The following is a 16,653-nucleotide window of genomic DNA, read 5'->3' as shown; positions in this document are numbered from 1 at the left end:
AAAACTGCAGCAGCTAGAGTCGTTAGTATAAGCAGAAGACCACACTGCATTGGCTCCCAGTCAAATTTCGTAGTGATAAAAGTTAACAAATTTAATATTTATATCCAAAATGTCGAGTTTTGCAAAGAATTAGCAACAACGTATTCAAATGACAATTTATGATTGTTACTTTGTAACTACCCTTGGATTAATGTCCTATTAAAAATAAAATGTAATAATAACATGGTCAATGTCCAAATAATTATGGATTGGACTGTATGTGTACCTCATCTAAAGCATTCCATAGATCCTTGTCCATGTACTCTTGGAATGGGTCTAGGTTTTTCCTCATGGTCCCAGTAAATAACACTGGATCTTGAGGAATAATAGATATTTTCTGGCGAAGGTCATGGAGGCCAATATCAGAAATTAGCAAGCCGTCCACATAAATCTTTCCATGGGGCTCTGCCAGGCGGAAGAGTGCAGAGATCAGAGAACTCTTTCCTGCACCTGTCCTTCCTACGATGCCAACCTTTCCAATGTGACAGATAACAAAACCTCCAATTATACATGAAGGACAATGATCAACTATAACATTAAGCTTGTTATATGATAATATATGCACAATAAAAAAGACAGTGAATGCATAACTGGCAGGTTTGGTTTAACTTACCTTTTCTTTTGGTCTGAACACTGCTGTTAAGTTTTTCAGCACAACAGGCCCATTGGAACTATATGAAAAATTGACCTGGTCAAAAGTAATCAATCCCTGACTCGGCCATTCAGGAGGAGGCTTCTTTGTTTCCCATGGTGCTTCATTCTCCAGCTCTGTGTATTCTACAACTCTTTCTACTGAAGTCATCTATGCTTGCACAGACACAAACATCATTTGAAAAATCATTTTTCTTTAAATATGTTCCTTAAGATCATGCCATAGTAGATAAAAAGAATGCCTTACCAGGTTCTCAACTTCAGCACTCTGCCTGACACCCCACTGGAACATGCCCATCAAGGTTACAGCATAGGACAGGGCTAGGCCAACAGCACCTGCCTCCAGACCTGACAGATACAGTCACAGTCTCAAGATTATCACATCGTTATGCATTTTGTCCATCAAACATATTAGAACTTACACACTACACTGTTTGCAGGAGACAGGCCCTTGGTGTTAAAGTAGCAGACAGGTTAGGTAACATATTTAATAGCGCTGTCTGAAAACTTTAACATATTCAATATAACCAGGATATTTAACTCCATATGTACAGTATAAACAGTGTAGATGATTTCTTACTGTTTCTCAGCAGAAGGCATCCAAAGGCAGTGATGGTGACAAACACCGAACACATTCCATCCAGACGCACGGCAAACCAGCGTGAAGTGGTCAGGAATAAAAAACAGGCCTCTACATATGAATGTTAAACATTAAAATACATGTTTGACTGAAGGTTATAAGGATGGAGTGTTCAGGCTTATTTACAAATGGCCAGGGCTGCGGTTTTTTTTTTCTTCTTTTACAATCAGAGATAACCTCATCTGATTTCATACTGTTTGCGTAATCATTTGATCCTGACATTCAGTCAATCATCAGTTTGATTACTTGGAACAAAAACCTGCAGCCACAGCAGCTGATAAAACCGAACACCCTGCAGTTTGTTAATGTAAATATTGTTGTACCTGAGTGCACGTCTTGATAGGAATCAAAGGTTTGCTGGAATCTTTCTTCAGCCTTAAAGGCACGAATAGTACTTAGGCCTTGCAGTGAGGATGATAAGTGAGAAAAAACAGGGCTTCGAGCTATAAAAGAAAACATGTTTATTTTTAAAATCTCAAATAATCAGACATACAAACAAAAGACCCTGTAAGCAACTAATAGAAACACTCACTAGTGGCTTCAAGCCGCTTGATATCACGCGAAGTCTGTAGGAAGTAGCGACGTAAAAAAAGGAAGACAATAAGAAGGGGCAGTACAGGGATCAGAATCCATGGGATGACTGAAGTAGCCACAGCAATGACAGCTATGATTTGCAAAAACACCTAGAGAGAGAGAGAGATACTGTATAAGCTCTTTGTCATGGTGGTTAACTGTTGGGTCTTTAAAAATATGTTGAAGCCTCCTTAGTGTTAAAGGCCTACCTCCACAGTCTATTTTGCCATGACTCGACAGTTTCGGAACGTTCCCATATAATAAAGACATATCCCATGGTTTATCTCAAGTCTCCTTAATATCTTATAACATATAATCAGCAAACTGGACATGCTAGCCAGTTTTGGCACAATGTAATTAAAGCCATACAACTTTCTTGAACAAAAAAAAATGATCAGGGGCAAATTTCCATTTAAACCACAGGGCTGGTTATAAAACAATGGCCTTAGTGGCCACCCTGCTAGGAATGTGATAAAGTCAAACACAATCTATTTGGGTGGCACAAATGTGTGTGTCAAATCTTCCTTAGTAAGGTCCACTGAGCCATGATAAGGGTCATTCTCTTGACAAAATGTGTTACCAATAAGGAGAAAGAGTGCATATACAAGGTTTAATGGGGGACCCAGGCATTCAAAGAAACTAGGTCTATGCACAAGCTGGGAAAAAAAAAATCTAAGCCCTCCACACACAATCGTAGCTAGAAGGCTTCAGTCATTGTCTAAAGGCCCCCTTGTCATTATAGCAAATGGGGGAAGAATAGCGATGAGCAGACAGCGAGAAAGGCCCCTAAAATACTAAGTGACAATGGTCAAGTTGCTAAAGTCCTTTCAGTCTGCCAACACAACAGAAAAAGGAAGGGTCCCCCTTCCTGACAGAATGAAATGTGCTTTAAAAGAAGACTATTACGCTGGTTTAATTTGGTCTGTCAAGCATTATACAATGGCACTGTGAGGACATGAAGCAGGTACACTTACACACACACACACACACACACACACACACACACACACACACACACTTACTTGGATAAAGTCCACAAATGTCCAGGGCAACATGGAGTCTACGTGACCAATGTCCTTTGAGAACCGATTAAGAATTCTTCCTGAAAAACAGCAAAAGCAAAAAAGTAAACACATGAAAGCCACAAATACAATTTGCTGACACCATTGTTAAACTACCTCATCATAAATTTTTAATAAAAGACACCTAAGATGATAATAAAAATTAGATGCAAAAGAACATAATGAGAGAAATATTACGCTGCTAAGAAATGCTCCGTATTAACTGGAAAAACATTCGCCAGCATGGAAAACATTCTATTGACTAATTCTATCCCATTCATTTGTCCATGAGCCGAACTTCCTGTTTTCAACCCGTTGGTCAAATGCCATAAATCTGCTAGTCATGAAATAAACACATGTACAAGAACTTGCATCCATTAGGTCAGGGAATATAACATGATCAGAAATAACACAGCTCCTGATAAATATACTACCAACAGCTATTCAAATATCTTCAACAATAAAAGTACTTGGGAGTACTACACAGCGAGCTTATACTTTACTGCTCAAAACAGAAATGTATTTAGTGCTATTGAACACAACAATAAATAGATTCCCATCTGTTGTTGGTCTTTCGGCTGCTCCATTCTATGGTGTAGTAAATGGATGATTTAGTCCCTAAAGATGATATTTAAAGTGAATAAAACAATTTTGCAATCGTGAAAGTAAGTTTCTAGGATAGTCTAAATACTACACAATACCTAAAAAAATTAATAAATTTGGATTTGGGATCAAAAGATAAATATGGAATGACAGAGCACAAGAACGTGTGACGTTACAAAACGGCATTTCTCCAATAGACAGCTCTCTGGTCCTCATGTTGGATGGAATAATTCAATCAATTTTTGAGCAATTCAACATTTTTAGGAAATGTGCCATTTTTAGCACTTTTTTTTAGCGTAAAATGTGTGTAAAATGTGTACTTGCCTAAATATACAAATGAATACATAATTATATTTAAATACACTTAGCTTCCATTATCCTAAGCAAATGATCTCTGGGTTGATACAAATCCAAATGACTCATGAATGTCAAGCTGTATTTTGTGATAATAACCAGTTGGCCATACATTAACCCTACCTAATTTAACTTGACATAAAGACATCTTATTTGTGGCATGAAGCTACAGTTCAATTTAATTCTCAAATTTATCTAAATAAAAAAAATAATGACTAAAAAGACTATGCATAAATTTCTGAATCATAGTCAATGTCCAAAATCAACTAAATGTCAGATTTCTATTTTTTTTATGTCATGGTCATGTAATTTAGTAAGATTTGTATTGATCATTGCAATACAAGAGTTCTCACTATGGGACTACAGAAGACTCTCAATGAAACAAAGTGACTGCATGACAGGTGAGCTCTCCATCAATTTGACCTCTCTACATTGAACAGACTAGGACCTCTTGTGTTCAAAATGTGCAACTGCATTAAACTGAATTAAAGCCCTTTTGAAAGAAAATATATAATGTATTTACCCATTTAAGGGTATTTATGTATTTAATGCTTTATCAATCCATATAACCTACAGTATCTAGATATTTATGTATGTGTCATTCAGGCATGCCTTATCTTTATGTAAATGTTCCTCACAGCTTCATTCAGACATGCCTCAGGACTGTGCAGTAAAAGTCCCAGTACTGTCACAGGGGTCTTTACTGTGTGTACATACAATAAAATATGACAAACCTATACCCTCCTTTTCTCTTCTTTAAAATTACAAATTTAGTCTTTAAAAAAAGAATTCCCCTCTTCAGATTCGTCTTTTCTGTGATGTCCACAACATGTTTGTGAGGAAAAAAGGTTGGTAAACCCTCCTCTGAGTTACTGTAAGGCTCCGCTATGCCCACCATATGAGTCATCATATTGTAGTTTTTCTAAATGAAGCAGAAGGTTTATTTAAATCTCACTCTCACCTCGTGTCTGTAAATAAAAAGTTTTGAAAAGCTAAAGCTGTTAAAAGGATGGGAAATGCCTTAAAATGTCCCGAACATAATTGGGATGAAAGGGGGGGTATTTTTTTTTTCCTAGCTGTTTCCGGTTTCTGTATTCTCTCTCTCTCTCTCTCTCTCTCTCACACACACACTGCATGTTTTGTTTGTAATGTCTTGGCAAGGTCATTAACACTGGGTACAGAATGAGCTTTATACTTTATGCTCTGTAACACACCATTAAAGTCAATTTTATTTTACTACTTGCACTATATGGATATTTTCCACCCCAAGATGATAGGAAGTAGCCCATCGAGTAAATGTGGCCAATTTGGCAACATGATTTATGATATATTATTTATGATATATGATATATACTGACATGACTGGTTGGCTCATGTCCATAGCATTCACACTTGTTCTGGGTTTAAACTGATCTATAAAATTTATGAGGGTTGACCTAGTATGATTTCTGTGTCAATTTCTCTGGATTGAGCACATTCATATATAAATCTGACCTCTTAAATTTCAGTAAAAGTTAAGAAAAAGGGTGCATGTCTGATTGATGCATGTGATGATTTTCAATTTAAGCAGACATTAAGTCAATCCAAAATGTGAATCTTACATTACTTTGATGCACAGACACATTTTGCACTATTTTCCACTACCTGTTTATTAACATAAGTAGTATACTACATATTCGTTGAATAGAATCTAAATTTTTAAATCTACATTTTTAGGAAATATTTACCATAATTATTATTAAATATTAAATGGGTCTTATTACATTGTGGTACAAGAATTAATTTTGTCCTCCCTCTGGTGGACTAGACTTCAGAATTGCAAGGATTTAAGTTGACAAAATGCAACATGGTAGAAACGTGGTAACATAAGTCAAAATAAGTTACGTTTATACATAAAATGTAAGAACGCAAGGATGGAATAAACATTAAAAATAGTCTATAAGATGCCTAAACAAACCAATCCTTAAGGCTATTAAAAGTTAAATTAGAAACAAATACAAAATAATAATGGATACATGGTTGCCTTCTCTACTGGACAGACAGTCTGTATATGTGTAAGATATATGCTGATATAAAAAATATATATACACAAATATCACTTTAGACAAGTTGGAAATGAGAATGCATTCCACAATGACTTACCTATAGGATTAATGTCAAAAAAGTGAACAGGGGTCCTGAGAATACAGTTGAACATGCGACTGTGGAGCACCTGGGCAGAGCGCACTAAAGCATTAAACATCATCAAACTGCGTGTGAATCCAAAAAGGAGCGTTGTCATTGTTAAACCTAAAGACAAAAAACAAGATAGTTTTATCGTGAATTAAATATACTCGATCCACCCATATCCTTACAAAACTCAAGATCACATAGCTCCAATTTAGCTTGTATTTAAGTTGTCAGTCAGTCTGTCAGTCTGTCATACTGGTGCTTGACTATACCTGAATAAATGCCCAGGTAAAAATCAATGGAGAGCTGATGAGTAACATTCATGTTATTGGTGAGGGTAAGATTTTGGTTTAGAACATCTAGCTTCTCCTGTTCTGTGGCCCTGTTGATTCAGATCAAGTAGTCAGTGAAAATCCATTTAGAACACATCACTAATTAGTTCACGGCCAATCCGTGATTTAAAAATAGACCCCGATCCCTTCGAAAAGTCAACACTAACAAGTAGAAGAGGCTGAAATCTCTAAAGATTCAGCGGATTAAAATACTTCACTTACCAGTTTGCAAGCCACCAGTCTTGAAGAATATAGGATGTCTGGTAATTAAAAAGTAACGTAAATAAACTACTGAATGCATAATGGATAAAACCGTGTAAGTCTTGTCGTCATATAGCATGCTGTACCTGTGCGAGCAAGTTGAGTACAACAAGGATAAGCAACATAAATGTGTTGACTCCAGCAGTTAAGTACTTCAGATACATGCGGAACCCTATGTTCCCCTCAGAGCGGCTCTCATCTGACATAGTTTGACCAAGTTCTGTCTAGAAACAGCAATGGTAGATATTATATAAAAACATTAAATCATGAAATATATTCATAACAATGTACGAAAATTGCTATTCAGAATTGAAATGGAAATGATCCCTGAATAAGACCACTGTGTGATCATAAAGAACTTATAAGAGAAAGTATGCATTCCAATAAGTAACTGAAACACATACAGGTAGCTGATCTGCTCCATCTTTATCAGACACTACTGATGAGGTCCCTGAGCGAACAGAGTTCTGTGAAAGGGTTCGGCTGCGAGATTGCTCCATGGCTCCAGGCCCTCCTACGTGCTCTTCTTCCTCATCCTTCTTTAACAGAGATGTGAAGTCCACACCTGAATAAAGAAGCTCTGCGTATGTGCCCTGTACCACTATGTGACCCTAAAAAAAGGAAACGAGGGGTATTAATAAGGGAGAGAAAGAAAAAACGCTTTGGATATTACATTTTATGTGCATATGGTATTAACAGCCTTTCACACAAAAAGCAACTACTGGACTAGCCAGCAAAGCAATTCAAGTAGAGAACTAGGCAGTGCAGGAAGTCGGCTTGACCCTGAGAAACCATTCTGCATGTGCCCTACATACGGGCATGACAAAAGTGACATGGAGTGGAACGATATAGAACTTGATATGGAATAGAGACTCCCTGTTCCTGGTGTGGAAAGTGAGACATAATGTGTGATAAGATAGGCACAATCTTCCTCTATCCACAGACACAAACAACACTGGCTTGTAAACACTTCTCATCTAGGATCCTTATTAAAAACAAAAATCTAATAAAGCCTAGAGCAAGTATTCACCACAGTCAGCTACAGAAGTAAAGAGGTATACGAGCAGGGCCTCGAACACACACACACACACACACACACACACACACACACACACACACACACACACACACACACACACACACACACACACACACATACACACACACATACACATACACACATACACACACACACACATACACACACACACATACACACACACATACACACACACACATACACACACACATACACACACACATACACACAAACATACACACACACATACACACACACATACACACACACATACACATACACACACACATACACACACACATACACACACACATACACACACACATACACATACACACACACATACACACACACATACACACACACATACACACACACATACACATACACACACACATACACACACACATACACACACACACATACACACACACATACACACACACATACACACACACATACACACAAACATACACACACACATACACACACACATACACACACACACACCTCTTTTAAAACCAGTATATGGTCAGCTGCTTTCAGGTACTGAAGCTGGTGAGTCACCAGGATCCTTGGTTTCTTCTTTAGAATGCCACAAATACACCTGCAGAGTAAAAAAAGAGACCATTTTAGATTTTTTTTTTATTGGGTTTGCTTTATTTTATGTATGTATGTATGTATGCATTTCCAAAAATGTGTTCCTACAGTATCAAACACTTCCCTATCAAATATAATAAGTTAGTTGCAGACCCAGGTGAGTAGGCTTTTGTGATATAATATTTTTTTTTTACCTTTTTCTATTGCCACAATCTTTTCAATATCAATGAACGAATGGGAAAGACGTGTACAGATGTTTGTTATTCTACTCAACACCAGTTAAAAACCCTGTTCCGAGTGCAGTCCGCTGAACAAGTATCCTCTTTATTTTCTGTCACAGTCCATCGACAACATTTTCATTTCATTAACATGAAAAAAAAAGTGCACTGCTTGGCCAAAATGAAAAAGTGACACATTCTTGGTATTTCATGCAAATCTCTTTCGCCTTTGATTATGGCATGCATTTGCTGTGGAAAAGTTTTGACAATTATATACAACCTCACAATATTTATTTCTATTCAAAGTAGCACTGATTTTGCACTGATGACAGGAGAGGTAAACCACTCCTTAAAAAAACCTCAAGTACATTTAAAAGAAAAACAAAATGATAGCATAACCTGGTCATTCAGTACATTTAGTACGTTCAGGCAGTCATCTGACGGTTATTGTATTGCCACATAATCATACTGAGTGAAGGCCAGACCAATTAAAGCAACACCAGCATGGCCTCCAGAAACTTGTACAGTGGGCATTTTGCATGATGGGTGCATTGCTTCAATCACAGTCTTTCTTACCTTGACACCACCATTGTTCTGAAATAGGGTAAACCTGGCCTTATCAGATCACATGATCTTTCTCCATTGCTCCAAAGTTCAATCTTTATGCTCCTAGCAGACTATTACAGCCTCAGTCTTTTTTTGAGCAATTTCTCTCATTCTTCTTCCACAGGACTTCTCAAGCTCAATCAGGTTGGATGGGGATTGTCAGTGCACAGCCATTTTCAGATCTCTCCAGAGATGTTCGATTTGGTTCAAGTCTGTGCTCTGACAGGGCCACTCAAGGACATTCGAAGAGTTGTCCTGTAGCCACTTCCTTGTTATCTTGGCTATGTGCTTGTTATCTTGGTTATCTCCTTGTTATCTTGGTTATCTCCTTGTTATCTTGGCCGTCTCCAAAAAGGTTGTTGTCCTGTTGGGAGGTTGGTTGCAGGTTTTCATCAGGGATGTCTCTGTACATTGCAGCACCTCCCTGACTAATGCCCTTCTCCCACAATCACTCAGTTTGTTTGGGTGGCCCGCTATAGGAAGAGTACTCGTGGGTACTTCTCCCATTTATGGATGCTGGGGGCCACTGTGCTCATTGGGATCTTTGATACTGCAGACATTTTTCTGGACCCTTTCCTAGATCTGTGCCTTGAAACAATCCTATCTCAGAGGTCTACGGACAATACCTTGGACTTCATGGCTTGGTTTGTGCTTTAACATGCATTGTTAACTGTTGCACCTTATATAGACAGGTGTGTGCCTTACCAAAGCATGTCCAATCAACTGAATTTACTACAGGTGGAAAAAACATCTTAAGAATGATCAGTGGAAAGAGAATGCACTTGAGCTTAATTTTAAATATGCAGTATGTCAAAGGCTGTGAAAGGCTTATGTACACATTTTTTAAAAATAAATTTGCTCCATTTTGATCCATTTTAAATTAACTTGTCCTCCACAGGTCACCTTTGTTTTTTAAAAATAACAATTTACTTCTGTCGTTGATTAATTACCTAATGCCATAAGTGTTTTACATAGTTTTGAAAAGATCCGCATTGTACAGAAGCGCATTGTATTCACAAAAGAAAAAAAAAATCTCAGGAATTATGTCATGATTATGTCTACAGTATGTGGCCGCGCCTCTGCCTATTCAGAGTATTTATGCCCCTCGTGAGACCCGCATCGTTACAAGTTTAGCTGCTCCTGAAGGAAGAGAGCCACTTCGAGAAGGACAGAATGTGCTTTCCTCTTGAACAGTCCTAAGCACTTTAGGTACCTGTGCTGTGTTGACATACAGTAATTAATATCTACCGGTTAGTTATGAGATATTAAGTCATAATTATGAGATCAGGAGCTCATAATTTCTGTGATTTTTTTCTCTTTTGTGAATGCAATGCACTTCTGTACTCTAGAATGTAGAAAATTAATCCAAACCATTAAACGGCACTGTATTTATATCCCCTTCAGCATCCAAACAGACAGTTGATTGAATTGTTTCAATCAATCTGCAGTCTTACCTGTTGGCTGGTAAGTATATCAAAGGCTCTGACAATTTTGTAGAACAGTCAAAAGCTCCCATTTAGAAAGACTTTAGGCAAAAATGGGCTTTATTTTGTCTTCTTTCTTGTGCTTTAATTTTCTATGGGTGCACCTGAACAGTTTCCTGGATAATTATAAAAAACCTGCCATGTGCATTCCCTGAAGATAAGACACTCCTCTGTGTGGCCCTCTCCCTGAACTACACACAATAGTTAGTTCATGTTTTATGATGTGATGTTTATGTATCTACTCATGTATATCCCTGATTATTCATTTATGGTTTCCCTCTTTTGTCTTGGTTATGAATAATAATAATAATAATAACAATAATAATAATACCTCTTAGTTTTAGTAAAGAGAAATTGTATGTCACAGCACACAAAGCTATCGTATACAACTTTCAACTTTGTAGTAATAACTTGCTGACATGTGGGAGTAATCATGAGGTATTCACAAATATAGTGTTTGTACTGTGGAATGTTGTTGAGATAACAAAAAAGACAACTTACTGATTAAACAGATGTCGACCCACTTCTGCATCGACTGCACTCAGGGGATCATCCAACAGGTAAATATCAGCATCCTGATACACAGCCCTACAAAGACATTTTATATGCTATCTTTATTAATGCTTTTCACTGATTTCTGCTTGTATTTGATGGCACATGTGTGTTTCTAAAAACTTGAGCCAACTTGACTTGGCAGAGATTTGACTGTTTTTAGAACCTTTTAGTAACTTAAAAAAAGAGCAGTAGATACTCTGTGGACGTTCTAAGCAGACATTTAGTCACTCTCTTGAACCTGATACAGTACAGCTTTGCAGCTCACATCACAGGTTGTGATACATGAGTTGAGAGAACAGGTGCTTCTGAATCAGTGTGTAATGACTGACTAATAATAACTTGTGTTGTGTCTGTGACCAACACAGTCGTGCAGGGACCTTTAGAGGGGTAGGTGCTCAAAGTTAACAAAATCATGTACCATTATAATTTACAGAATACCCTGTTGAATTAAAGTGACCCACATTCAAACAGAACAGTCCTTCTCCATCTTTACACTTTCTACTCCATCAGAAACACTTTGCTAATCTTATCTATTCTTTTATTAACCATGATTAACATCTCTTACACCAAATCAATAATAAACCTACCCCAAGTAAAGTTAGAAAAGGTTAAAAAATAAATAGATCACAATATAATTGTTATTATTGCTACTGTATGCAACAATGCACAGTGCAGTGTATGCACATTTGCACACATTTTTTAACAACAGGTACATTTGTTATTCTAACCTATTATTATTATTATTATTTTACTTTTTCTTGCTTTTTATAACATTTCTGGACAGTACCAACTCTGTTTTATTTTTACTAATTAACCATTTATTTTATGAATATCATCATAAAAAAACTAAAATATACATAACATTATTAAATATACAAATGGTTAAACCGGCAGATGGTGTTCCTCCAACTATACTGTAAATCTGTTAGCCTGTTTTAATTGGTAAATGTTCTGCCTGTACGGCCTTGAGCACCCTTAGCGCCTCATCTGCACATGCATGCTGACTAATCACAGATCACCGCTTTTTGTCCAATGACCCATCACTTTTAGTCCATTTTTAACAGATAAGCAAGACCTCTGCTAAAGAGAAGATGTTTATTTAGAGTTACCAGCCTCAGAAATCACCAATTAACAAACAGCACTTTGGATTAGAGCCAATATGAAGCTTTACATTCAGCATTGCTTTACAATGTAGAAAGAGATAAAAATAAAAAAAGTTGAAGTTAGAAAGTGATCCCAAACTTCTGAGCACTAGTGTACATGGGAAGACTGCTGACTTGGTGGTTGTCCAGAATATGATCATTGACACACTCCACAAGGAGGGTAAGTCACAGGGGGTCATTGCTGAAAAGGCTGGCTGTTCAAAGCATAAAAAAAAAAAAAAAGTTGACTAGAATCGAAAAGTCTGATTGTAAACGATGCACAAGCAACAGGGCTGACTGCAGCCCTAAAAAGATTGTCTGATTTCGTAAGACATAATAATAGAAATAAGAACAAAGCAAAGGCTTGAAATATTTTACTTTAAATGTAATTAACTTAGAATATATGAGCATTTCACTCACTCACACACTCTATATACTGCTTTATTCTGTATTCAGGGTCATGGGGACCTGATGCCTATCCCAGGAGTCTTAGGGCACGAGGCAGGGTACACCCTGGACAGAGTGCCAATCCATCGCAGGGCATACACACACACTCACACACTTATTCACACACTGTGGGCAATTTGAGAACCCCAATTAGTCTAAACTGCACACAGAGACGGGAATCAAATCTGGCCGGGAATCGAACCCAGACCCTGGAGGTGCAAGGTGACAGTGCTAACCATTACACCACGTGCCGCCACGAGCATCTCGTTTTTAATTAAACAAAAAAATCTTGATATTCATATATTTGATATAATCATCTTTTTTTTTTACTTGATATATTTCAATCATGACAATCATGATTCATACTCTGACAGATTCTCTTAAGACACTATCCTGTTTCTTGAATTAACCTGCGATTCTGCCTCTGTCAGTATCTCTGCAAATCTGTCTGTGAATCTGGCCCTGTCTGTGTTCTCAGCCTGCTCCTTGTTAATCTTGTAAACTACAAATCAGCCTGTCTGTTTGTCTCAGTAAACTTCAAAATATTGAATCATACCTGGCCAGGTTAACTCGAGCCTTCTGACCTCCACTGAGCGTTGCCCCTCGGTCCCCGATCACAGTCATATCTCCCTGGGGGAGTAACTCCATGTCCTACCACATAAGCAGAGGTGTGCTACTATGCTTGTACATGTTGGTACATATATTTATATATTTATATATTTACATATATATATACTTTTAATACACTAGTATACCTTCTTAAGAGCACAGGCCTTTAGAACATTTTCATATCTTTGTGGATGTAGCTCCTTCCCAAACAGGATGTTGCTGCGGATGGTACCTGGATACACCCAGGGCTGTTGAGAAGCATAGGTCAGATTTCCAGTAACTTTCACTACGCCTTTGTCTGGTGACAGCTCTCCAAGTATGGTGCTGAGTAGTGAAGACTGAGGGAGTGAAGTACAGAAAAGGTAATGTAAATGTAAATTAAATGTAAACACAGGAAAATGAAATGCTTGTCTTCCAAACAGAATTTAAAGAAGAATGATTAGATTACAAACCTTTCCAGCGCCAACAGGGCCAACAACAGCAAGAAGTTGGCCTGTCTTCACACTGAAGGATATGTTTTGCAGGGTTGGAACATCAAGACTCTGTGTATAAGAGGTGAGTCATTAGTCACTGAAACACTAGAGGTGTATTGTAACATAATTATAAATAAAGTTAGGCATGATTCACCTTTTCCCAGGAGCAACTGAGATCCCGGAGCTCCACAGACACTTCCCCCTTCTCTTTAGGAACTACAACATTGCGTTTAACCAACTCATCCAACATAAGGAAGTTCTAAAAACCAAATAAATAACAAGATGATGAAGCAACCAAAAGATATCATTGCCAACATGTGTACATGTTAATGTTGTGCCTGCTAACATAAACTAAGGAGTAAATCTGTACATAAGAAATGTATTAAGAAATAATCTATTCTTGACTCTTCGGTAATCTGTTTCCTATTACTGCAACTGGTGTATGAATTACGGTGCATTTTATGTAAATTAGATGTATATTACACCAAAAAGATATTGTGTGCAGACATTTGTTTCAATGTAGATGAAACTGATTTATGATTTGCACTTAAGTTGCTGGATCATCTTCTTGTTGTGGTGGAAGGGCTTGCATGGTCCTGTGAAGAAAGAAATTTTGCGAGAGTCCTTAACCAAACTGAAAGTCAAGTACTCCCAATTTGGTCAAGTACTCCCAGTTTGGTCTACTGTAGTACTCCCAGTTTGGTCATGCCATTTGGTGAGCCAAGGAAGATAGGTCACAATGAAAGATTTTTCTGTTATGTCCAACAATGATAGCAGACAGGTGACAGGAATAGGCCAAGTTTGTTAAAAGCTTGGTGGAAGGATGGAAGGTAAGCAGTGGTGACACTGGTACCCGTGTCTGAACTGGACTATTCATCACATGGAACTTCTGAAACTCAATCTTCTGGATCTGAACTGCCTTACCAATGCTGTCTTAACCCATTGATTGTAGAAGTATGAAATGTGAGGATTTTCCTTTATTGTAAGGATGTTGAGTGCCAAGAAAGGTGGACCTTCCTTGTTAATTGTGATTTGTCTTATCTTAAAGTTGATATTGTTGTGTTTAGTGAAATAAGACTCTAAGACAAAGGGTCTGGAAAAAAGGTGATATTTGTAACATCTTCTGGTAGGAAAAATGCATCAATTAATTGTATATCCATGAAGTTGACTTCCCAGGTCACTCCAAATTGGTCAAGTGGTACAATCTGACCCCAAATAGATCAAAGACTCATGAACCTCCATGGTGTGCTTCCATGGTAGTTGTGAACGCTCCCACTTTTGGGGAAAAGGTAGAGACCAAGAATGTATTTTATGAACTATTGAACCACCTAGTTATTTACAAAATGGGACAACTTTATTGTGTTTGGTTAATTCAGTGCATGATTTAGATGTGACAGCAAAAATGTGTCATGTCATTCTCGCCAGACAAGGAAATGGAAACTGCAACAGTAATGGTCTTCTTCTGGGGGCTTCTGCTGGGAATTGACAGAAAACAACTTGAAGACACTGCATGATTCCATAATTGTCAGATAAGGAATATGTCCTCATGTAACCTTTTTTATGCTTTTTTCTATTATTAACAGCCACAAACAAAACGTTGTGTGCTAGCTTCAACACTGTTCTTACAGTTTGTGGCTCTTATGATATGCAAGCCACAAATTACACTTGATGCACCTTGTACTGACCTTTAATATCAGATGGATGGCAGATTATCTGGCTAGTTTGCTCTTGGAAAAACCCAGCTCACACCATCCAAATCACAGCATTGCAGACAATATTTACAATGCTGCAACATCAGCCTACAGACTTATAATACTCTGCTGATTTAGTTTCTGTGGCCTACTGTTTGCTTATGGTCTCCGAGTCTTAAAAATAAACGGCCTCATTCAGATTTCTTTGTGCAAAGTACCACATGAGCCAATACCGGCCTGGAGCAAGTTGTTGACTTCCGGTATTTTGGAAATTTCCTCTCCTTTCATGTAACATGCAAGGACATCAAAGATCATGTTTGAGAAATTTTCCCACTGTGGGACGAATAGAGGATGATCTTATCTTATCATGGAGCATCATGCCATCAACCAAACAGTGTAATATCTTCAGACCGCAAAGAGCACGACTGATAAACGAAGAGAGACAACTTAGCAACAAGCCTAGTTTTGATGTCATTATTGGCCTGAATCAAGACAAAGTATACAAAGAGTTTGCTGGAATTACTAGGATTGGTTTTTAAAACTGTTAGAACCTGGAAAGATAGTGGCAAACCATCAACTTTATTGAAGAGTTGTGGTCAGAAATTCTGAACATTTGTAATCAGAGACTGCTTAAATGCTTTGGGGAATTTCATCATAAAACACCAACACAATAGATTCACAAGTTATCCCAACAATGAATTTCCTTTAACTACCAGGATGGCATGATCCAGGACAACAATGCCAGGGATCATCAAGCTCAAATTGTAAAAGAGTGGTTCTGGGAACGCAAGGAATCATTTGCACACATGAATTATGCATAAGAGAATCCCATGGATGTGCTGGAGAAAACTTTCCAAAGTGATTAAACTGTTCTGTCATCAATACAACATCTCGTCCAAAAACCAATGCAAATCTGGATGAAAATTCAAGTTGTGAAATTGCATAAGGTTGTCGAAACAATGCCATGGCGAATGTGCACCATAATCAAATTTGGGTGGGCCAGGCATTAATTATACAATAAAAATTTTAATGTTGTCAATACTAAAATTCAACAGCTACACACTTTTAATACTATCAAAAAAGCTAACACATCAGCGCCCACTTCA

General features: G+C 37.6%; 1 protein-coding gene across 4 annotated transcripts in view; it reads right to left on the bottom strand.

Annotated features, from left to right (window-relative positions):
- abcc4 (ATP-binding cassette, sub-family C (CFTR/MRP), member 4) overlaps positions 1–16,653 on the bottom strand; it is a 53,076-nt gene that overhangs the window by 10,660 nt on the left and 25,763 nt on the right. For all 4 annotated transcript variants that reach the window (XM_053498068.1, XM_053498069.1, XM_053498071.1 and 1 more), the window contains 18 exons: positions 14,011–14,115; positions 13,836–13,925; positions 13,530–13,721; positions 13,331–13,425; positions 11,132–11,218; positions 8,233–8,329; positions 7,088–7,294; positions 6,770–6,907; positions 6,645–6,682; positions 6,363–6,472; positions 6,064–6,210; positions 2,926–3,005; positions 1,863–2,013; positions 1,654–1,773; positions 1,271–1,381; positions 938–1,038; positions 653–841; positions 266–511 (listed from right to left, as the gene is read on the bottom strand). In XM_053498068.1, the coding sequence (XP_053354043.1) occupies positions 266–511; positions 653–841; positions 938–1,038; positions 1,271–1,381; positions 1,654–1,773; positions 1,863–2,013; positions 2,926–3,005; positions 6,064–6,210; positions 6,363–6,472; positions 6,645–6,682; positions 6,770–6,907; positions 7,088–7,294; positions 8,233–8,329; positions 11,132–11,218; positions 13,331–13,425; positions 13,530–13,721; positions 13,836–13,925; positions 14,011–14,115 (2,304 nt within the window). The remainder of the gene's footprint in view (positions 1–265; positions 512–652; positions 842–937; positions 1,039–1,270; positions 1,382–1,653; positions 1,774–1,862; positions 2,014–2,925; positions 3,006–6,063; positions 6,211–6,362; positions 6,473–6,644; positions 6,683–6,769; positions 6,908–7,087; positions 7,295–8,232; positions 8,330–11,131; positions 11,219–13,330; positions 13,426–13,529; positions 13,722–13,835; positions 13,926–14,010; positions 14,116–16,653) is intronic.

This window comes from Clarias gariepinus, chromosome 6, assembly GCF_024256425.1.
Source record: "Clarias gariepinus isolate MV-2021 ecotype Netherlands chromosome 6, CGAR_prim_01v2, whole genome shotgun sequence".
Lineage (NCBI taxonomy): Eukaryota > Metazoa > Chordata > Actinopteri > Siluriformes > Clariidae > Clarias > Clarias gariepinus.
The sequence above is the reverse complement of the archived record's forward strand: the minus strand, read 5'-3'. Positions and strand labels throughout refer to the sequence as shown.